Consider the following 24,601-nt stretch of genomic DNA (forward strand, 5'->3'; position numbering starts at 1 on the left):
TAGGCCATGTCTTGGGAGTGCTGAGACACTGGTTCGATCCCTGACCTGGCACAGTGGGTTAAGGATCTGGTATTGCCACAGCTGCGCTTAGGTCGAGACTGTGGCTGGGATCTTATCCCTGGCCCAGGAACTCCACATGACAGGCAAAAAAGAAAAGAAGAATATAAACCCACTGCTTTACCTACCATTCTCTCTTTGACCCTCCAATGGTCTCTGTGATGTCTTTTGTGACTGCCTTCCACCACCCCCACTGCATGCTGCCAGGGCAGCTGACAGCCACCCCCCCACCCCCCAGTCCTTGCACCCCCACCCCTGTGCACAGTCTTTTTAAAAAACTTCCTGCCAGTTGAGTGCCACTCACAGCTTCTGAGCAGGAGTGTGTAAGGGTCAGAACAAAGTGTTATCAAACATTTAGTGCTGGTGATGGGTAGGACAAACTGAAAGAAGAGCAGCACAAGGATGACCCTAGTTTGGAAGCCAGGCATTTAGCACATGTCCTATGCAAGATAAAAGGAAAAACGTTAGATTTCTCACCTCACAGCCACAGAAGTCCTGAAGAAAGTAGGCAAAACACTGGACCACGTTCATGTGATTCTGGCCATCTTTACTGGAATAGCAGAGGAAGACCTTGGGCCGAGGCCGAAGCCTCTCCCTGGGGAGTGCTGTGGTGTATGTGGAGGACTCAGAACTCTCTTCATCTAAATGTGAATATATGTTTTCTAAAGTGGAAAAGAAGACAGGGTTGGTGCCACGAGAAACACCTTGGCTTGTTCCCTAAGACTGGAGACCTAAGGCTGTCTTCAAGAAACAATGTTTGCCAAGTCCATCTAGTGCAGTCCCACCTCCTTAACTCCACCAGCCCCTTAGATCACCCCAGGGAATGGGACAGCTGGTTTCTCCAGTGGAGCCAAAAATGGCCAATATTTGTTGGCAAGCCAGGAGCAGAACCAGCTCTTACAACCAAGTGCACCTATTAGACTAGTTAAGCACCAGCAGAGCTGACCTTCTTTGAAACAAATGAATTTTCATTGAGGTGTTTTTTTGTTTGTTTTGGCACAATTTACAAAGGTACAGCACATAAATCTTAAGATTACATCTCAATAAATTTTTATCTAATTATACACCTGTGTAACCACCCAATTAAGATAAAATAGTATCGAAGTTTCCCTCCCACCACCAGACTTTTCTAAGTGATCAAGCCCTACCTCTCCCCTTCCTCTTTAGATTCCTTTTATGCTCTTAAATTTACCGTCCTGAGCTTGAGAAAAGAAGTATTCTATGAGTGGCTCTTGAGGTTAAAAGTCAAGTAATTTGGAGTTCCCATTATGGCTCAGTGGTTAAGGATCCATGAGGATGTGGGTTCGATCCCTGGCCTTGCTCAGTGGGTTAAGGATCTGGCAGTGAACTGCAGTGCAGGTCACAGACACGGCTCGGATCTGGTGTTGCTGTGGCTGTGGAGTAGGCCGACAGCTATAGCTCCGATTGGACCCCCCTAGCCTGGGAACCTCCATATTCCTCGGGTGTGGCTCTAAAATCTCTCTCTCTCTCAAACACACACAGACACACACACACACACACACACACACACACACACAGACACACACAGACACACACACACACACAGTCAAGTAATTTAATTCTGGGAACTATAGTAGCCAGGACTGACTACAGGAGCTTTGTGGCTTCCCAGATGCCTACCTGAGAGGCCCAGTGCTCCCAGTTGCCCTCTGTTGGCCCCAGTCCTGCCAACTAAGGGGAACACACCATGCAAAGAGATACCTTGTTGCTTCTTGCGGCACATCACTGTGAAGAGTGTTGCAAATGCCGATATGACGACCAGTGGCACGGTGATGGCAATAGCTCTAATGGGCCCAGCCCATGGGGAATGCACTGGGAAATTTCAAAGGGAAGGCTTTTAAACTTAAGCAGTATAACAGGTTCAAAGAGAAATCATTTTTTTCTTTTTAAACATAAGCCACATAACAGGTTCCAAGATTCCTTGACTACCTTTCTCGAATACTGATTTGGTGATTATAAAAGGATTGTTGTAGAATACAATTCAACAGTTAAGAGTCAGCAGACAGTAAATACCTTTGCGTGAGAATTTGCCTAAGGAAACCTCCCTTCCCACCACTGTTCTTCTGAGGACAATTGGCTATTTATTTAGTTCCAGAGATGCACACAACTGGCTTTGATCTGCCAGGCATCAACATTAAGGTGAAAGGAAAGTCAGATTTGATAGAACATCATTTAAGAGTGAGGAGCTCCCATGTTTTCTTTTTGTAAACCATGAAGTATAGAAAGTATCATATACCTTGGCCCACTTTAGTCCATAGGCAACATTTCAAACAAACAAACAAAAACTTTTACCTGGTTTTAAGGCATAATGCATCACTTTTCTTGTTGTATTAGTGTCATCCACCAGCTGCAAAACAGAGGACCTGTGTTATTTTTTTTAAGTAACAGCATCTCAACAGATCTCATTCATTTTTTCATCTGTGGGCAGAGGGGTGAGAGAGCAGAAGCTACTGCTACCTATGATCATTTTCAAGCCAAGAGTAGACGTTAATAGTCAGATATGGATTTCCTGCTATGGCAAAGCAGGTTAAGGATCTGACTGCAGCAGCTTGGATCACTGCAGAGGTGAGGGTTCCATCCCCAGCCTGGCACAGATCTGGTGTTGCCGAAACTGCAGTATAGGTCAGAGGCTGCGGCTGTGACTTGGATTCAGTCCCTGGCGGGGGAACTTCCATATGCCGTGGATGAGGCCATAAAAAGAAAAAAAAGGAGTTCCCATTGTGGTTCAGCAGTTAACAAATCTGACTAGCATCCATGAGGATGCAGGTTCAATCCCTGGCCTTGCTCAGTGAGTTAAGGATCCGGCGTTGCCATGAGCTGTGGTATAGGTCCCAGACGAGGCTCAGATCCAGCACTGCTGTGGCTGTGGTGTAGGCCGGCAGCTGTAGCTCTAACTGGACCTCTAGCCTGAGAACTTCCATATGCCGCGGGTGTGGCCCTTAAAAAAAAAAAAAAAAGAAAGAAAGAAAAAAAGTCAGATACATCTCTACTTTACCAACTAAAAATTCACAACTTCATCATTTTCCTTACATGAATCAAAAGGTTTTTTATTCAGTGATAAATTCAGCTAGTGACTTCTACATTCTTAAAACTGTCAATTAAAATGGCACCTTACCACTGATGATACTGGGCCTCCATTCATGCTCTAAGAGGATAGGCTAGTTCAAACCCCCTGCTGCTACCAAGTGATGCAAGAACTAGGTGCTTCTACCGAAATTATAAGAAATGTTAGCTGTCTTTGAATAGCAGGGCTATGGACAAATATTTAATTTCCCTATTTTCGTTTATTCCTATTTTCATAGTATTTTCAATATTGAAAAGGTAATCTAAAAAAAGAGAAGAAAAATATATAATGTTTATATGCTTTTTTAAAGTGGCATTTAGGACACGTATTTACACAGAAGAATTTCAGAAGTCTAGAGAACTATAACAATGCAGTGGGCATGACTTGCTTTGCTGTTTTATCATGAAAACAAAAGTTTTCAAAGCTAATTTTTTTTCTTTTTCTTTTTGGTCTTTTCTAGGGCTGCACCCGTAGCATATGGAGGTTCCCAGGCTAGGGGTTGAACTGGAGCTGTAGCCGCCGGCCTATGTCAGAGCCACAGAAATGCGGGATCTGAGCCACGTCTGCAACCTACACCACAGCTCACGGCAATGCCAGATCCTTAACCCACTGAGCAAGGCCAGGGATCGAACCCGCAACCTCATGGTTCCTAGTTGGATTCGTTAACCACTGCACCACAATGGGAACTCCAGTATATAGAAATTTTAAACCATGGTATATGGACTATATGGATACATAAAAGTCTTTATTGGAATATTTAATAAAAAAAAAAGTCAACAATTATCTATGAACCTTAAAAAAAGCATGTTAAGGACTATGTAAAAGATAATTGTGTGCACCTTTGATGGCTTGAAATTTTAGTGTTGTAAACAGCTGGAATTCTATATGAACTGGGTTTAATCTATAGAATTAATAATAGGATTTTCTTGAGTTGTACATACCTCAATTATATAATCCCCAGGAGATACATTTTGAAGGAGGCAGCTGGTTGTCTCTGTATTTTGCTCCTGCAAAGAAACAAATAACACTTTAAAATCTTCTTCTTGGAGAAGTTCCTGTGTGTCTCAGTGGGTTAAGGATCAAGCATTGTCACTGCAGTGGCTGAGGTGGCTACTATAGCATAGGTTCAGTCCCTAGTCTGGGAACTTGCACATGCCACAGGCATGGCCAAAAGCAAAAGAAAATTTTCTACTTAGATCAAGGAGACTGATGAGCCCTCTTTCAACCCAGAACTAATAAATCTTGCCATCAGTTTCAATCATGTTTTCAGAAGATGTCAATTAGAACAGAAAGCAACTGTGCTTAGCCACCAGGTTACCTGAACTTCACTTTGATAAAAGGCCCAGCAGAGCCTGGGACCCATGTCATATTGTATGCTTAGCTGGTGGCACCCTCAGCAGGAATTTTTATTTGAAGACAAAGAAAGTAGTTAGGATACCTTTTACTTAATAAAAAGATGGAGAAAGAAATTACCCTTCCATGTTTGTGCATGTTTTATTTGCCATCATTTTAACTGGAGCAAAAGGTCAGTAACAGAGCTGAGAGCCAGCAGGAAAACAAAACTCCACACACATAGGAGTACACCTGGGAGGACTTCTGCCACTATGATATGACTAAAAACCTCATGGTGCTCGCATGGGGTCATCTAGCAATCCTGTGAACTTCCACAAAACATTTCCCACTCCCTCTGACCACATCTGGTTTAGGAACTTGGTTACTGAATTTCAACCTAACCTTGGCCTCTGCATAAAATCACCAGCCACTGCAGTGCTGGTAGCTTGGCTCCTAGGTGTGTTTTTTTTCACTTACTAGCTGTGAGGGCTTGAACAGCAAGCCAGGTGACCTCCCTCAGCCTCAGGTTCCCCTCTCTAAAGTGGGGATAAGAACTGTCTCTATTCTACTGAGCTGTAGGAATGCAATGACCACAAAGCTTGGTGACCAGCACACAATGAGCACCTGATTCATGTTTAAAATACAGAAGAACAAACTAGAACTACTTCATGGTCCTGGTTCCTTGGTAATACTTTTACCACTACATCAACCCTGGGACATCTGGTGTAGAGATCACTAAGGAGAGAGGGATGACTCAAGATGGCCCTGAGATGCACCCACTGATATCATTTGGAATATCTGCCAATGTTCAGCATCCACAAAGCCTAATGTTTGCACAGAACCATCCAAATTTCAGGCGCCCAGGGGTCACTTTAAAACAGGAGTGTTTCTTTATGTGCACCTAGCAGCTCACCTGTTTGCAGGTCTTTCGTTTGAAGAGTCCTTCGTGCTTGAGCTTGTAGTGAAGATAAAAGAAACGGAAGCCGAAGGTATGTGGCGCGTGGTCGAAGGACACCTGCATGTCTGAGCCATGTTGGGTGATGTTGAGGTTCCGAGGCTTCCAGACTAGGAGAGGAAGGATTGAAGTGAGTACCCCAGGGCACCCCGACACCACCTGGGACTTGACAGACAAGCATAGCTGTACTTACAGGGTTTACAGGCCAGGTTGTCCGGCTGTAATAGCAGGTCACAGGCTATTAAGAAAGATGAGCGTACTTAGTTTTAGAACACTTTGACATTTTTCTCCTGCAACAATTCAATACAGTATAAATAAACAGCACTGGGTGCTGCTGGGAAGAATGAAAAATGCATCAATTCGGTGTTCTCTTGTGGTGCAGCTGGTTAAGGATCCAGCATTGTCACTGTAGCAGCTCAGGTTGCTGCTATGGCATGGATTCTATCCCTGGCCTGTGAATTTTTATACCCATAGGCGCAGCCAAAAAAATGCATCAATTTAAGTGATTTTCGGTATAGTGAAGTTGTATCTTATTAAAATTTGAACTGTACAATATATATATATATATATATATATATATATATATATATAAAACTGATGCAGTTAATTTTATGCCAAATAAATGGAAACAATGTAGAGTCACTCAGATTTTAAAAGCTTGTCAGGCTTTATACAATTTAAAGGGCAGTAAGATAGTGTTTATGCTTCTGCCGCACGGGGGCTCTGCTTTAGCTACAGACAGTAATAATGCCAGCCCCTGCTCCATTCCAGAATGTCTGGCACAACAGAACTTCAGAGTGATCCTGGTAACTTGTCTTGAGGTTATTTTAACCATCACTAGCACTCTTAAAATCCTTTTGCTGGAGTCTAAAAATGACATCTTGGCATCTACTAAGTAGTAGCACCAAGTGCTGAAAATCAGGCAGCAAAGTCAGTAGCTTCGAAACAGGATTTAAATGTGATATAAATACAGTAAAGGGGCAACTAACAGCTAGTCTTACATGTCATGTTGTTAACCCAGGGAGAACCCTCTGGAAAAGGTCCTTACCATACCAAGAAAATCAAAGGCAGCATCAAGGTCACAGTGCACTGAAATGGTGATAAATGCTTCTTCTGCCCCTGCCTCATGCCCAGATAGACACTGATTCTGATCAGGAAAATTAATCTTTTTTTTTTTTTTTCTTTTTTTCTGTTTTGGCCACCCTGAGCCATAGGGAGTTCCTGGGCCAGGGATCAGAGCCAAGCCACAGTTGCAACACTGGATCCTTTAACCTACTGTGCCTGGCCAGGGTTCGAACTTGCATGCAGGTGCTGCAGAGATGCCGCCAATTCCATTGCCCCACAATGGGAACTCCAGGAAAATTAATCTTAAAGCTAGTTTTGATGTAGGCAAGCTTTCCATAAACACATTCTTTGAATCTTTCAATTCTCTATCTCGTTGTGATGTGTAAAGCATCAGGAGATGCTATTAAGTGCACATGGTCTTTGCCCCATGGGCACCAAATTTGAAAGCAGCAATTCAGGGGACGAAAGACACACCACACTGTGTGCAGAACAGATGGAAAAGAAAAGAGCCACACAGAGAAAGGCACCCAGCAAGTTTGTTTGAGAGTGGAGTGTGGACTCTATAGTCAGGCTCTTCTGGGTTCAAATCCCAGCTTCCTGCAGCCCTTTAACCTCTCTGTGTGTGACTCCACATCTGGTAAGTGGGGATAGTTAAGATGAAATTTTTTGTAGGGTTGTTATGGAGGTAAGCTGCGTGAATGTTTGGAAAATATTTAGAACAGAGCCTAGCACATAGATGGTAAATGAGTAAATAAACTTCCTAGAACGAAGTAACCTCAGGGATACTGCTTCATTTTCCTAATCAAATCCTAAAAAAGACAGCGGCCACCCTCCTGATGACAGGTACACAATGGAATCATTTCATGCTCTACCCTTCACTTCAAAACCAACTTAAACTTTTTACTCCTGTTTTTTTAATCAAATGATTTTTAATACATGGCTGTCTTACAGTACCTTCAAAAAAAAAAAAAATCAACCATCATGTCTACTCCATTTTTATTTACTTTTTTTTTTTTTTTTTTTTTTTTTGGTCTTATTGCCTTTTTCCGGGGCTGCTCCCACAGCATATGGAGGTTCCCAGGCTAGGGGTCTAATCGGAGCTGTAGCTGACGGCCTATGCCAGAGCCACAGCAATGCCAGATCCGAGCCGCGTCTTTGACCTATACCACAGCTCACGGCAAGGCCGGATCCTTAACCCACTGAGCAAGGCCAGGGATGGAACCCACAACCTCATGGTTCCCAGTCAGATTCGTTAACCACTGAGCCATGATGGGAACTCCATCATGTCTACTCTAGAACAAGCCAGAAATGGGTGACTCTGTTTAGATGAATGCTACATGGGCCAAACTTTAATTCTAAAATTTGCTATTCTGGATGCTTTTCTCTTTACCTTGCTAGTTTCACACTAGTATTTCATGAACTCTTGAACATATCTCTGTCAAAAAGTCATTAAAAGCAAGAGAAATATCTCCCCATGGGAAACAGCCAAGACCATACTCACTGCGGGTTCTAAAGAAGAAAGGGTGATAATTGCTTTCGTTTTTAATGGAAGGAAAAGGGACAATCTTGACAAAGTAATCTGTTTCAAATTTCATATTCAGGAAAGGCTGAGATTCCATTCCCTAAAAGGGAACAAAAACACATGTGACATCACGGAGAAATCACCCAGCCCTCCACCTACACACGAAAGCTCCGGTCTTCCCCGGGGGGGGGCACCCAGACACAACACAGTTCCAGAGCTGGGGGATGTATCCCCTCGGTGAAGGAAGGGAGATCTCTTTTCTGGGTCAAGTTTGGGTTTGGACCCTCAACTGAAAAGGAAGGTGGGCAATTCTGTTCTTTGGCAATGAAGCCGGGGCTGAAAGTTGGTGGGGAGGAGCCCATATCCACACCCGGGGGCACAAAAGCCACCTTCCAGGAGGGCTGCTCCAGCGTGTAACCTGAGAGGCATGTCTGTTTACCACTGAGAGGTGCTGGAGGGTTTCTGGGAACAGGGAGCAGGCTTGCCCACCTTGGCAGGGGGGTGGACCCCACAGCCCCTCCTCCTCCAGTTTCATGGGCTTTCAATAGACCATTCAGCCCCCAGAACAATGGGGTGTCTTCAGGAGCACATTCCCCCGTGTGTGACTTACAGCTCTTTTGAAGCTACTGTTGAGCTGCTTCGGGTCCTTCAGAATCAGTTGTTGGCACTGTCTTCCTTCTGACTTCAGCTCCTCCAGTATTACCCGAAATCCTTTTAGGAATTCGATGCCTAAGCAGAGCAGAATGCTTTTATTAAAAGTGAACCTAATTACTTAGAATGCACTTTCCTTCCTTCAAGATTACTGTCCTCTCCACCTACACAACAGAGTTAAAGGAATTCTTACTCCAGCCAGAATATCTGAGTTTACAGAAAGGAATAACGCATACCCTGCATTCCTCTGTAAAAGGCCAGGTGATTTTCTCTGTCCCACCATTACTATTTCATTAACCTCTAATCCAGCCAGCCATTTCACAAACGCCCCTTGCCTCTATGACATTAGGGTTCAGATATTTAGACTCAAGTCACAGTCGATCATAAAAGTCTGCAGTGGAATATATAAATTCTAGGTCATTAAACAACGTGTATTCAGCTAACAATCATTCCCCGTGCTGTCTAGGGGTTCCCCCCAAACCATGTTTCTACTCCACATTTCAGTCCTATATTTGCTGGCATGTTTCGTAGAAAATTCCCAACTAAATATATGTCTGCACCCAAGGGGCTCCTAGACTTGAGATTCAATAGTTCAGGAGAATGCCTATGGGATTTACAAAGCGGTTCTGGCTCTAATCACGCCTGAAAGGCAGACACCCAAGAGCTGCCCAGTGTGTGCTCGTCATACGGTCTCAGAGGCCCCAAGACGCCCACAGCGCCGCTGAAAGGCACTGGCCCTGCCTCCCACCACCTGAGCTTCCCCTGCTGCACGTCCAGCTATATGCTTTCAAAAGGATTAAGTGCTGCTGGCCACGAGAGCCAGGCCTGGGGCTTCGTATCCCATGGAGACTAAAGTGGTCCAACTGCAGCTGGAGCTCCCTGAAGCCGGCCTCAATTGGCGAGATATCGATTTCGCATTCTTTCGGAATACTAGACAAGGAGACGTTTTCAACCCTTCCCCTCCCAGGGTGAGAGTAATTACACAGGATGCAATTAACCAGGTGGGAAAATTATCAATGGCAAAGGCCAGGGAAATCTTTTTCTCTCCGGAATAGGGTCTCCAATCCTTGTAATTATTTGATGAAGAGCACATATGTTATGGTGGGAAGGGCAAAAGAGCTACAATTAGAGCTTCGTGATTTAGAGGGTCAGAGGACAAGAGTATGCAAGGACTGACCCTGCCATGTTGCATTTCAAGTACAAAACTCCCTTGCAAGGGTGCGCGCTGGCTGACCCACAGCCCGAGATTTGGATGTGCTGACAAGATCCAAGGTTTCTGACCAGCAACTATGTAGTAAGTCTCACAGGAACTTGTCTTCTGAGATCCCCCCAACCTCCTAAAAAGATTTTTAAACAGATCCTCATTATATTTATACTATAATTTAATTCATGCGATGTCCCCAGAACTGTTTAACAAAAGTCAGGTGATTAATACGATTATAAAACTCCACATCTCACAATTACATAAAAATTCATCAGCTGGGGTGGAAGTGAGTGATCCTAGTTTTTATCTTGAAAAGAGACCTGCTTGGAAAGCCACTCTACAAAGCCTGGCAGCATAAGGAGTGGCAGTAAATGTAAATCTTCTATCTTAGTAACACCTTTACTACAATATCATTAACATCTTGTAGTTATATAATGTTTAGCAATTTTACAGGGCAGTTTCTCATTAAGGAACTTATTCACTCCTCATTATTGAACTCATTAAATTCTCCCAACCACCATAAGAGGAAGGTATTATTTTTTCCGTTTTATAGATGAGGAAACCAAGGTGTATACATGCGTAATGACTTGCCCAGGGTCACACAGGGATTAAATGACAGAGCTGGGATTCAAACCCAGAGTGCTCTTAACCCATAACCATAAGCTTTTCTGTCTCCCAAGGAGTCTCCTTGATAGAAACTGATAGAACATGTCCAGCCATCCCCACTCACAAACCAACCTGCAGAAAAAGCACACCCTTCTGACCTCACTGTTCCACACGTCAGTTTTCTTCACATCTCTTACTTTGAGTCTAAAGAGGGAGCCTGCAACTTGCTGGGTCAACCCCTTAAGCGTTTAACGTTTAACCTTATATTGGAATAACCACTTCTCTTTTATCTGCCGAAGATGTTTTTCTTTTTAAATGTTAAGATAATGTTATTTTTGGAAAACCCACTAGGTTCCAAGCCAGCAGCATTTACTTGGGTAAGTAAGTAAGGTGCACAGGTCTGATCCATCCTCCCTGTCTCTGCACTCACCTCTCCCACAGTCTGGTTCCTCTGAGATTTCTCCCATTCAGATTAAGAATTCAGACTATATTCTACCTTTCCCTTGGCCAGATGTTTGCTTTTTTTTTTTTTTAATTGTAAGACTGGATAGCAATGTCAAAGGAGGAGACCTGAGGACTAGGTTTCTGATGATGATAACAACAGCCACGGTTTTTTAAAAGCTCTCTTTAGAAATGCACCGTGTGTCTAATTCTTAAAACAAACCAAGAGGTAAGCCGTGTGCACTTTATAGATGGGGAAGCTGGGGCTCAGCCAAGTTTAAGTGCTTCTTTTGAAAGGTAGATTCTAGGTTCAAACCCAGGCCCATAGGAACAAATGAGGCCTCCCCATTTCCTACATTCAACTACCCCATTCTCTCTGTATATCATCAATTCAAGGAGACTCAACCCTCAACTAATTCAGCCAGATAATGTGGGTTTTCTTTTTTCTGCTTTTTTAGTTTGGGTTTTGTTTTGTTTTGAGCCCACACAGATTAAACACAAATTCAATTAGTTATCAGCATTTAAAATTTGTTGATTTCCATGATTTCTCACAAAAACTGGGATTTCCCTGAAAAAAAATCAGGAAATGTGCCAATGCTGGGCCTGCACATCTCTGTGTGGCCACAACGATCACTGATGCAGGATGCTGAAGCCATTACATCCTTGGATAGGCCACCCGTCCCCCAACTCCTGCTGAGACACAGAGGCCAAGGCCTCAGCACCATTTATCACTCACACACCATTATTTTTCAAACCTACATTACCTCTTGTTAATAGCCAAGGGAGCAAAAAGACAGCTGTGTGGTAGTTACAGCATGGAGCTGCATGCATGCACAGCAGGAGGATGCAACCAAGTAGGTTGCACGTCTCTGCCCAAGCACAGCTAGGCTCAGGTCAAGACCTACTGGCCCCCGGGGGCTGTCACACCTGGGACCCCTGCACTGGCACCATCTACTCAGCCACTGTGGTAGACTCCATTATGACCACTTACCGAGGGCCCCTGGGGACCAGAGAATGGTGACTGCCACTTGGTCGTGGCAGGCGTACTGACTGATGGTGATATTCTGGGCGTCGGCGATCACATGCTTCCCCACAGGACTCAAGTAAGTGGTGCAGTCTAGAGAGTTGGGAGAACGAGAACAGTTTGACTTAAACATTTTTTTACTTTCCAAGTTCATCTTCTCAAATTACATGGAGCATGTCTGGAGGTGGCCAAATTCATGCTGTTTAAAGATGCTTGTCTCCAAACCCAAAGATAACTTTAAAGGTTAGATTTTTGGAAAACTATAGGATATTGCAGTGGGGTTTATTGGTAACACCACCCCTACCCTGGAGTTAAATTCCAGGACAGTGGTAGGAGGGTTATGTAAGGTCTGGCGTTTGTATGTGTAGCAGGCATTAACGTTATTTTTTCCTACCATGATGTTTTATCTAGATCACTAATAATTTACATCAGTTAAATTAGTTTTAGAGAATGATCTGAAGTGAAACAATGTCTAATTAATCTGGGGTTGTTTTCAGAAGAGAGTAAGATGAATGGGGAAAAGGAACTAATATGAGGATGTGACTTCATAGGGGGGTGATCCCAGCCAGACTGTTAAAGAATCCAGTTAGGAGCTGTCAAAGGGACTGAGTGATAAACAAAGCACCTTTAATGTGAATGAGCATGTCACAGGTAAAACTTTTGTTCCCAAACACCACCTCATCAAAGATACCAACAACACCTACCAAATCCAAACAGTCCCACATTGCTCGAGAAAGCAAAACCACTGGATTCTTTGATTTTGTGTGAGGCCATTACTCACTGCCACTCACCAACGCAGCCATGACCACATGAGCAGCTGCAACACCTGGTATTGCTAAGTATACTTTCAAAGTCTGCAAGATCCTAAAAGCTGCCAGAAGCTTCCCGCCAGGCGGGAACCTCAGAGGATAGCTGCAGGCTGTTTTGGTCGGTCACTCCTACAGGGAGAACCGCCAGCCATCCCTACAGATACCAACTCGTAATTCTTTTTTTGCTGCACCTGTGACCTGTGGAAGTTCCCAGGCTAGGAATTAAACCTGTGCCACAGTGACAATGCCAGATGCTTAACCTGCTGCACCACAAGGGAACTCTACCAACTCATAATTCTTTTTTTGTGTGTGTCTTTTTTATTAGGGACTCGCCGAAGCACATGGAAGTTTCCGGGCTAGGGGTCGAATCAGAGCCACAGCTGCTAGCCTACACCACACACAGCAACTTGGGATCCAAGCCACATGTGCGACCTACACCACAGCTCACGGCAACACCAGATCCTTAACCCACTGAGCGAGGCCAGGGATTGAACTCACAACCTCATGGTTCCTAGTCGAATTCATTAACCAGTAAGCCATGACGGGAACTCCACATTTCCCATCTTTATGACTAAAAATGTTCACTAGATATTTGAAAAATCACAAAAGAGTATAAGAAAAGTGTAAAAGTCATCCATAATCTCCCACCACACAGAAGTAACTGCTAATGTCTAACTGATACCCCTACAAGCCTTTGAACGTGCACATAATTTTCCTTCTTTTAAAATGTCTTATTAGAGAACAACACACATGCTCTAAAATGCGCCCCCCTTCTCTTTGCAACTCTGTCTTCCACTCTGCTTTGTGTCCTGCTTTTTTGCTTAACCTGCTACAGAAGGCATATTCTCTTCTGTGAATTCCACCCACTTCAAAAACAGCGTACATTTCAGTATTACTTCTTTAGAAAAGATGTTAATAATTAATAAAACTGAATTCCACTTCTAATGAAAATTCACTCTCAAAGCACTCAACATATGTTCTCTGGGTACAGAAGAGAACTTCAGAATGGGAAAAAAAACATTTTTAAACATCTGGTTTAACACCCACATTGAACAAACGAGGAAACTTGTAACAAGAGAGAGTGTGTGGGTGACTTGGAATGCCACCAGTGACTGGCCCAGGGTCAGGATAGAAAGCAACCTCAGACTGTCATTCCATCCTTGGCACAAATGACTAAATAAGTTCTGAATCAAAAGTATTCAGCCTGCAAAAATCTGGCTGAGACCGACCAGCTTCCCAATATAAAAAAGACAAGATCCCACTGTGCTTGTAAAGTTCAAGTATTTTCATTTATTGAGGTCTATTAATGAAAGAAAACCTTTGACTTAAATAGCTTTATGAAAAGATGCATGGACAAGAATCAATCATGGCTTTTCTTCCCTTTGTTCATTCCTAATACCAAAATCAGCACTCTGGGTTTCTGTAAATGCAATTATGTAAATATAAGTCTACGAATTAAGAAAATGTATTACAATCTCTTTAGGCATTACCTCCTTAGAGCCTGAAGAAGAAAAGGAGAAATGCAGCATCAAAGAAGGAAAGGAGATCTGGGAAAGCTGATTCTGACTGAAAGGCAAGACATTTTCTTTCTTCGTGTTAAATGGCAAGGAATAGAAAAACAAGATTTTTGTAGTTTAATACTTTTGGCGAAAACTTGGTCATTGGTTCTTAGCTATTTCAAACAGAACTAGTAACCAGTCAACCAAGCAATAACAGGAACTTCTTTGTGGGAGAAAGAAATTATCTTTTTCAATGGAAAACAATGACTAAGTTTTTTGCACAGCCTGGATCCAATTATTAGCAACTCTAAGGTTTTGGGTTCCGGTTACAAAAAAATTATGCCCAAATGACATTTGGCCAAAATGCAACCTAGCTTCAGATGCCTCAGGAGTCAAGTTGTGAATTAAAGTCTAATTAAATGCTGAAGAATTAAGAAAGAAAATAATGACCAAGAGACAGGCAGAGGCATGTAGGCCAAGTTCTAGTCCCATGAAGAAAACATTAAGGTACTTTTAAGTTTTACAGGTATAGATCCTCTTTCACAAAACCCCATATTAAATTAGAGATGCAAATACTTGTTTGCAGCTGACCGGAAAATTCTGAACTCTTGAATGTAATACAAGACCTACCAGAACCAAGAACATATATTAGAAATTAACTTTCTAACCTAAAGAAATATCCCTTACACATGTCTTTACTTAGCTGAATTAAGTATCATGGACTTGCAAATCTTTCATTAGCATCACAGCATTTACCCAGAACATGCACACCACGAATGTGGAATGTCTAAGTTTCCCATGTAAGTTCTCACCAGTTAGCTTGAAGTACCCATGTTAGCAATTGTGGACATGAACTTGACATACATATTTGTATCTTTTAATTGTCAATTGCATACATGACCTCAGAAATCCTGCTTTAGCAGTGATTATTCTAGAGGCCTCAATAACTTTCCCCAAGAGATGAATCAAACGTCAGGAGTCACTAAATATGAATCAAACTCCTTGTCAACATTTTTACTTATGAAGTATGGCTCAGAAGACTAAAATGCGCATAATTCTATATAATTACCTCTAGAGCATGAAAGCAGATGCTTGGGGGCAGGGTTCTATATACTTAATCAGAAAAAGCATCCCTACCTGCCATGACGAAACTATTCAGCCAGAAAAAGTCACGCTTCCTTGAAAGAAAGGGCTCCCAAAGTGCTTCGATTCCACTCCAGTTGGAATGACTTCTATTACTGAGGGCACACTAACAGCCAGCTCCTGAGATGAGTAGTTCTAAGTGTTACTTCATTTAAGCCTCAAAATGATGCCAAGAAGAAGCTAATCTTTATTTTACATGATGAGAAAACTAAAGTTTGGAGAAGCAAAGTCACCTGCCATAGTTGAGCTGATAAGTGGGCCTAGGTCAAAGATGGCCAACTAGAGACTCCTGGGCCCACTCTGTGTTTGTGAAAAAGTCTAAGTAAACGCCAATATTTAAAAGAAAAAATGTTCAAGAGTTTCCTGGTGGCACAGCAGGTTAAGGATCTGGCGTGGTCACAGCTGTGCCACAGGTTCAATCCCTGGCCTGGGAACTTGTGCATGCTGCAGGTGTAGCAAAAAAAGTTCATACCAAAAAAAAAAAAGCAAATTTCCCACTCTTCTTGGAAATCCATCTGGCTGGTTGTGCTCTAGGGGGATTTCTCAAGGCCACACCAAGCTGGAATAGAGAAGCTAGTGCTCCTTTAAGACTAGACATTGGCTACCTAGTTTGCCACAGCCCCTACCTCTCCCAAGCATCCTGCACCTTGATTCATTTGTTCCCTGCTGGGCCCTAAAGGCATCTGTGTTTTTCTTAAGGATGTGTCCTCAGGAAATCAGGGGAGGTCTCCATACACAGTTTCTCTGAACACTAAGCAGGACAAGTGACCCATTCAAGCTCCAAAATACTTGGGTGGTTTAATTGAGACTAAGGTGCTTTAGCTCTGTCGACAAACCTGAGCAAGTTCAGAAAATCCCTCAACTCCAGGACCTGCCATGTCCTTGATTAGCCACGACTGTGCAATAAGCTTGAGATCACGGAAAGGGCTCCATTCTTCAGCAGTCAAGCCATTTACTTACTGTCATATCTGAAGGTGATGTTGTGCAGCCCACTGTTTCTGCTGGCCGGCCCCACTCCCTGTGGGAAAACAGGAGAACATGAGGAAGAGTGAAGCCAATTTGCTTTTCCAGCACAGATCTCCACAGAGTCAAAGGACACACATGACCACAGATAGCCAGGGTCACGCCAGGGGCCGAGCAACCTCCCTGCCCTTTGTGTCCTCTGTCCCCCCAGGAAACTCCCTCCAGCTCAGGAGACTCCTAATAGCCAGGTCACAGGGACCAGGAACACTCAATTCCCCTAAAACAATAGGAGCAGGCTGTTCTGTGTTTGGGGGTTAAATAATAATTCATTAACAATAAAATTGGGAGAGAGAGACCATGAGCTGCCAGCTGGAGCCCTTCCAGTTGGATCCACTTTGAGCACTGATTGGTTATAAAACTCGCCTACCAGACACACTCGTCCAAAAGTCCTATTAAGTCACGACAGATAGGCAATTCCTCAAGTATACAGAAACAGGTTTTTCATTCCAAGACCAAGAATGAGTGTGGGAATAAGCTGTTACTTTTAATGAGAAAATTCTTCACTGCATCCATACCTATGCTTGGAGTATAGAGGGTGGGTCATAAAAGAAAAAGAAAAGACTTTAAAAGGTCTAACTCTAACTCTTAGGGATGTGGCCGTTAGCCATCTGCACTCTTAATAGCAGGGATAACAGCTCCACCAGACTTCCCACTTTAATTACAGCATCCACAGAGGGAGCCCCGGAATCCTCCTGCTGGCCCCGCCTTTTCCTGACCCACCACTTATCCACCATGGGAAAGAGCAGCTCAAGATCTCCTGACTCTGGTTTAACTGTTTCTGTAATAATCTGCAAATGTGCCATTCAGCGTTAATTGTAGAATTCTCCCCCAAAATGTTAATGCTGAAATGTTAAATGATGGGAAAACATTCAAACCACACAGCTAAAGTTTCCACCCAAAAAAGGGCATACTGGAGAAAACCATATGCTGGCAGTCTGGTATTTAATCGGCAATTGTTACACTGAGACACAATGTGCAAAACACTTCTGATGGAGCCCAGGGTCTCAGGCCACAACCCCAGCACATCCATATGCTACAGGCATGTTCACGCTGCTTATCCTGAAGCCAGGCACACCCACTGAAATTGTATCCTGAAGCACAGATAAACATGGACCTTGGGAAAGCACAGCTGTGCACAAAGGGATGGACACACATCATTCTATTTAAAGGGAGGAATAAGCAGTAAGAAAAAAAGCTAAATCAACATGGTGTACTAGCCCACAATCTACTGGGGGTTCTACTCCCCTCCTTCCTGATTCGCCTTCCTTCTCCAGCTTTCATCCTTCCATCCTCCTTTCCGCACATACACACTGAGTCCAGAATTCCTCACCTGAACTGAAACACTCTGGAAAGTGTTACTACCTTACTAAAATCCTAAATAACTCCATAACTCCTTAGGGATGAGGCCAGTCTGTGTAGCTAGAGGATGCCCAACTTACAAATGGCCACGACTAGAGTGACACAACAAGCAGGGGACCAGGAAGGAGGCAATACCCTCATAACCCCTTGGGAAAGCCCAAGCCAATCCAAGCCACAGCCTTTCCTCCCATATAAACTCCCAGAACAAAAATTCAGTGGCATAATGAGCCAAGCATTATGCTAGGCACAGTGGTGACCAAAACAGCCACTATCCCTGCCTTTGGGAGCCAAGGAGCTCATTCAAAGAAGAGTATCTGAGTGTGTGGATCACATGCAGGGCATATAGACAAATTTCAAATCACTCCTTGGCCCTCCAATAACTCTCAGTGTAGATGGCATACAAGGACTAGGTAGTGAGGGTGAAAGGGCCAGCCATAAATAAGCACACGGTGTATGAAATGCCACTGACAGTACTTGAATAAGGATAAAACAAGTACAAGGACAACATGTACCAAAAGTTTAAAAGAGGGAAGGATAACTGGGCTAGAATGGAGAGGAAAGGGGTGCATCAGAGGAGGGCAACAAAAATGCAATCCAGGGGCCAAGGTCAGTACCTTAATCCTTCACCCTCTAGCTAGGACCAAGGGCAAACCACTTCAGCCACTGGGTCTGAGTCTCCTCAACTTTTCATTAAAAGATAATCTGCAGGACTTTCCTCTGAGAAGGGAGCCTGAAGAGGACCACATGAAGCCATTCAGAGGAAGAACTTTTCAAAAAGGAACTGCATTCCGTTTAACAGCAGTCTCCGAAGCACATAGGAGTCTCATGACCAATCACTTTACTTGTAAGACTGTGTCAGCTTGTCATTTTGTTCTATTTCTCCTTATATTTCTATTGCACTATGCTTTTTAACAGATATTCATTGGGCACTTGCCATGAATGCATTGTGGAAAGAAGCCCAAGACAGTGAGAGATGCTGTATCCTGCGTACAAGAACCTACATCCTCCAAATAAGGTCTTTGGATGTATATGGAGCTGCTCAGAGGCAGGCCCAGTGAACTGGCCTCAAAAGACAGTTCGGCTTGCCTGTGGTATCCATTCTCCAATGACTGAGCATCCCGTCTGCCTTCATCCAAGCCCTAAAGGGCTGGGCACTCAACCATGAAACAGAGCTGGGTCCTAACTTTATGGGGCTCAGTGCACCAAAGTAATCTCCTAATGTGCTCGTCTGCCCTCATTCCTCAGTCCTGGGCCTCCTAGAGCATTCTTGATGTGGTCCCTGCCAAGCTTCTCAAGCCCTCCCCTCCCAGCCTTTCGGAATGCCTTTCCATGGCCTTGGGGCCTGCTCTACCTCAGTCTGGCACCTCTCGCACAGTGTTGCCTGACACATTAGCCTGCCTGCACACTCACTTGATGCGAGCACAGTGATCATCCCCACAATTTGACTGGCATGGCAATTCTGTGGATGTAGATACAAAATGGTAATCCCAATTCCACAGAACACCAGAGACCAAAAGACCCTGTGACCATCCAAGGCTGCTCTTGGAGCTTGGAAATAAGAGGCACCATCATGGACACCGGCACTGTAAAAACCTTTCACTCTTGGAAGTTGTCAAGTGCACAGCCTCAGACAGATGCGCCATGAAGGTGGTCCTCAGATAACACCCAAATAATGCTTCAGGAGTTCCTGTTGTGGCTCAGCGGTAACAACCGATTAGTATCTTTGAGGACTCAGGTTCGATCCCTGGCCCTGCTCATGGGTTAAGGATCCGGCATTGCCACAGATGCAGCTCATATCCTACATTGCTGTGGCTGTGGCGTAGGCCTGCTGCTGCAGCTCTGATTTGACCCCTAGCCTGGGAGCTTCCATATGCCATAGGTACGGCCCTAAAAAGACAAAAAAGTAAAATAATGCTTCAGCTGTTCCAGAGTCCTCAGAAACCACCTGAGAAACAGTGTGCTGGAGCTGGCCCACAGAGCACTGGTGTTCTTTACACTTTGTGGTAGACAGAAAAACAAACCTCCCCCCAAACATGTCCACATCACAATCCCAGAAACTGTGAATATGTTATTTTACATAACAAAGGGGCTATGCAACTAAGTGGACCGATCTTGAGATGGGGAGAGTATTCTGAATTATATGAAGGTCAGCCATCAGAGGACATATGACAGTGGAAACAGAACACAGACAGAGAGTCAGGGAGATGGAGACAGGCTTTAATTTACTGATGCTACACTACTGATTTTGAAGATGGAGGAAGAAGGAGCTGATAGACTGAGAAATGCAATCAGCCTCTAGATGTTGGAAAAGGCAAGGAACGGATTCTCCCCTAGAGCATCCAGAAGGAGCCAACCCTACCAACATCTTGATATTAACCCCAAAAGATTCATTTTGTAATTCTATTGTCCAGAACTATAAGATATGTGGCAAAACTATAATTCAAAAAAATACATGCACCCCTATGTTCTTAGCAGCACTATTCACAACAGCCAAGACATGGAAACAACCTAAATTGTCCATCAACTGATGAATGGATTAAGAAGATGTGGTACATATCTACAAAGGAATACTACTCAGCCATAAAAAAGAATGAAATAATGCCATTTGCAGCAACATGGATGGAACTAGAGATTCTTATACTAAATGAAGTAAGTCAGAAAGAAAAAGACAAATACCATATGATATCACATATGTGGAATCTAAAATGTGGCACAAATGCATCTAACTACAATAACAGAAACAGACTCACAGACATAGAGAACAGACTTGCAGTTGCCAAGGCAGTGGGGGGAGGGGCTGGGAAGGACTAGGAATTTGGGGTTGGTAGATGTAAACTATTCCATTTAGAATGGATATGCAATGAGGTCATATAGTATAGCACAGGAAACTATATCCAATCTTTTAAGATAGATCATGATGGAAAATAATATTAAAAAAGAACATATATTTATATATATAATTGAGTCACTTTGCTATCCAAGACAAATTGGCACAACATTGTAAATCAACCATACTTCAATAAAATATAACTATAATAAATTTGTGCTGTTTTAAGCCACTACATTGGTGATAATTTTTTTATTACAGCAGAAATTGAAAGTTAATACACACTGACATAATTTCTGCTGCCATGTGGATGAAATGCATCTCAACATCACTCACACACACACACACACACACACACACACACACACACACACGACTCGTGCTGTCCTTCTCTTTCCCACACCCAAAGCAGACTGATCACTTGTCACTGCACTCTTTCCCACCTCATTTTAAGTAGACATGGAACACTGATCTATCAGAGCTGCTGCTTTAGATTTTGCCATCCTAGATAGAGGTTCCTATGGGTTATGCTAGGGCTTATCTGGAGTAGAAGCGTGGTTAAAGAGAATGGGTTTGGGGTTGCCAGATGTGTGTTCAAATCTCTCCCTTTTCAGCTGTGTGACCTTGGGCAAGCTTCTAAACCTTTCTGAGCCTCATTTCCCAAAGCTATAAAGTGTGTGAATCAAGCTTCCTGGAGAAGATTGGTATGGGAACCATGTGAGAGGACTGATAGATATCAGGTGCTCTGCACTGTGTCTGGCACATATTGAAATGGTTATTTCACAGGCAGTAATGGTTATGTCACCATTCCTGGGAAGATTCCTGCCCTAACCAACACAGTGAGAGTTGTGCTCCAATGGGGATATGAGAGGTAGAAAGGGAATGCTCACAGGAAGTGGCATCTCCAGGTGTGATCTGCTTCCAGCATCCAGATCTTGGGGCTACTGGGGGAGAAGAAGCAGCTGTGCAGGTCAGGGCAAGATGACAGAAGGCACCAACTAGTAGACCAAGGGCTATGTGCTGCCTTTGGTCTGGTGGGAACTGGGCCGCCCAGTGACTACAGCTCTGTAAAGTGCTTGGTTGAACCAGATGGGGAGAAACTCAAGGCAAAGCAAACCAAGGCAGTGCCCAAAGTCCTGGGCCTGGCACACAGCCCTTGATTAAATACTAGTTTCTTTCAGAATGAAAAGATGCATAATTAAGCAGGTAATACATCCAGGGAACACAGGAGGGCCTAGCTTGCTGTGAAAGGGTGACATATGGGCTTAGAATCAGGACCCACCATAAGAGAACAGAGAAGGCAGCTTACGGAGCTGGTCACTGGCTTCTGAAGCCAGGGAACAATTCCAAGCTTTTACCTATTACCCCCATTTTGATATTTAATGGGCTGACAGTTAAGAATACTTGTTTGCAGCCTGTGACTTAAAAATGGCAATGCCGTGGCCTCAGGGTGTCACATTCTTAGTTAATTAACCACCCCCACTTGCTGTGCTAGGCAGCCTTTAATTTGTTCCAATAGATGCTACGGCAACAAGCCCCAGGTGCTGGGAGCTGTGAACACTGGATGGTTAGCAAGGAAGGAAGCAGCAAATGGAGACATAATGGAGAAAACATCTTTCACTCTGGAAGGGGGAGGGCAGGATCACCCTCAAGTGCTCTAAAGGAATAAAATTCAAAAGGTAAAACCCCACACCACCCTCCACCCATATGGCAGTGAAGAAAAGGCCAGGACACAAAGACAGCCATGGGGTGGGGTCCCACCCCAGCAGCCAGCCACCACCAGAGGAGCCATCAATTTCCTAAGGGGCCCTGTGAAGACACCAGCTTCCCAGAGCAATGTCTCCAATCCAGCTCCACAACAGCCTAATTGCCATTTTGAAAAAAATGCATTTTGAAAAAGGACTGTGCTAATTACAGTCAGCCCTTTCCCCTGGAAGGTAGGCCAAACTGTGAGGCCTACACAAGACTGCTTTCAGATCAATTAAGGAAACTTCAGAAAGTTAGTAGAGTTTTAGTGAACTGAGTTTGGGTAAAAATTTACATAAGTGCATTTGTCAGAAAGAACTGGGAAAAAAAAAAAAAGGTACACTGATCAGGTAACTGCTTGAAATTGTGGGCAACTCCAAGTTCCCACTTTCCATCACAATTTCTCCATCTTGAGTTTCCTACGTGTCAATGGTATTAAAAAACATAGCAGATAGGAGTTTCCGCTGTGGCGCAATGGGATTGGCAGCATCTTGGGAGCTCTGGAACACAGGTTCGATCCCCAGCCTGGCATGGTGGGTTAAGGATCCGGTGTTGGTACAGCTGTGGCTCAGGTTGGAAATGAAGCTTGGATGTGATCCCTGGCCCAGGAATTCCATATGCCAAGCCCCCCTCCCCCAAAAAAAGATAGCAGAGAGCTTGGTGGTGAGGCTTAAAATGCACAAGGGCACTGATGTTTTTGCCTATGACCACGAACATCAAGAGGGCAAGGGGCAGAACGTGGGGTCAATTTACATCATGCGGACTCAGATAGTTTCATAAATGAAGGCAGATCCAACTACATTCAAACCTTAAAAAAAAAAAAAAAAAAGAGCAAAGGCCAAGAAGCCCCAGGTGATGTAAGCCGAGGAGAATGCTGGCAAACCCAAAACACAAGGCAAATAACTCGCAAAGCCAGCTTGGACCCAGATCTACCTATTCAAGATATTCACTCTTCATTCCTGGGAACTGTTCTCTCTCAATCTAGAAGCAACCAACTTCATACATGACGGGTGCCAGCCGGCTGAATGCTTTGGGAAGGTGAGATCGTGGGTGTCTGTTGGGGAGCACACGAGCTCCAGGGGAGTGCCGGTGTGTTCGCACCAGCAATTACCACGTCGGCCCGAAAAGACCCAGAGATCTTAAGCTAATTAGAGAGATTTGCTTGAGGAGGTAGGAAATCACTACTCCAAAGCATCGCCTGTGCACCAGACCAAAGCCGTAATCATGATTCATCTCTGACATGTTGCTAATCATCACACACATGTTCCTAATTTCACGCTCCCCAAAGGAAAGCTGAAGGGACAATTGTTTCTGAGCTCTAACACGGAGCCAACCTATGCCAAGTTACCATGTGTCCTTCTTATCAAAATGAAAGCTCTAGTTTTCATCTAAGTCTTTTCACTGTTTCACCCCTCCTCCACCCCCACCCTCTAAGGAAATCCATTCACTAAAGGCAAAGATGTGGTAGGGCGTTTATACGAGTCGTTTCTCAGTAATTTTCCTTTTCTTTTTTTAAATTGAGATATAACTGACACAGTACACTGTGTAAGTTTTAAGGTGTACAATGCATTGATTGGGTACATTTATGTATTACAATGTGATAGCAACTTTTCTAAACGGTGGTGACCTAAATAGAATTTAATACATTTTAATATACCCTTGCCTGCTGCAGACTTTGATTTTCTGATTGCTTTGCCACTGGAACATGCACATGCAGTTAAAGCCCAGATATCCAAACACACAAACACACACTAACTTTCTCTGTGTTTAAAAACGAAACAAGGCTCTGTAGATGCCTTGATGTGCACAAAGCAAAAGCCCAAGTATTTTTTCCAATGAGTCTGTTAAGGATCTGGGCTGTGTGTTCTCTCATGGCTGATACTTGCAAAAATAGACAGGATTGTTCCATTTTTCCAATTCTCAAAACGTTAAAAGCAAGCTATAAAACATGCTTCTGGATGGAGAGCCAGGCCTTTCCCCTCTGCTGCACACACCACTCCCATCCACGCAAATGAGAACCGCATGTTAAAGACCTGGCATCTTTAAGGTAACAGTCAACTCATCTGCAGTTTCAAAAGCACACACAGACAACTCACACACACAGATTAAATTGTTTTTCTGTAAATACTGGGTATGAAGAGGAAGCAAACAACCAAACCACCTGAGCGTAGACCCAAGCAACTCAGCTACTGGCTCGCTCTCACTTTACTATGAAAGGCAGTTACAAAGACTTTGCTCCTGAAGCCGAGAAAG

At 43.7% G+C, this 24,601-nt stretch overlaps 1 protein-coding gene across 1 annotated transcript in view; it reads right to left on the minus strand.

Annotated features, from left to right (window-relative positions):
• IL17RD (interleukin 17 receptor D) overlaps positions 1–24,601 on the minus strand; it is a 71,091-nt gene that overhangs the window by 10,564 nt on the left and 35,926 nt on the right. The window contains exons 2-11 of the mRNA XM_021068996.1: positions 16,354–16,411; positions 11,910–12,035; positions 8,627–8,745; positions 7,996–8,116; positions 5,623–5,667; positions 5,388–5,539; positions 4,084–4,149; positions 2,371–2,425; positions 1,780–1,890; positions 535–719 (exon numbers count right to left, since the gene is read on the minus strand). Of these exons, the coding sequence (XP_020924655.1) occupies positions 535–719; positions 1,780–1,890; positions 2,371–2,425; positions 4,084–4,149; positions 5,388–5,539; positions 5,623–5,667; positions 7,996–8,116; positions 8,627–8,745; positions 11,910–12,035; positions 16,354–16,411 (1,038 nt within the window). The remainder of the gene's footprint in view (positions 1–534; positions 720–1,779; positions 1,891–2,370; positions 2,426–4,083; positions 4,150–5,387; positions 5,540–5,622; positions 5,668–7,995; positions 8,117–8,626; positions 8,746–11,909; positions 12,036–16,353; positions 16,412–24,601) is intronic.

The sequence above is a fragment of the Sus scrofa genome, chromosome 13 (genome assembly GCF_000003025.6).
Source record: "Sus scrofa isolate TJ Tabasco breed Duroc chromosome 13, Sscrofa11.1, whole genome shotgun sequence".
Classification (NCBI taxonomy): domain Eukaryota; kingdom Metazoa; phylum Chordata; class Mammalia; order Artiodactyla; family Suidae; genus Sus; species Sus scrofa.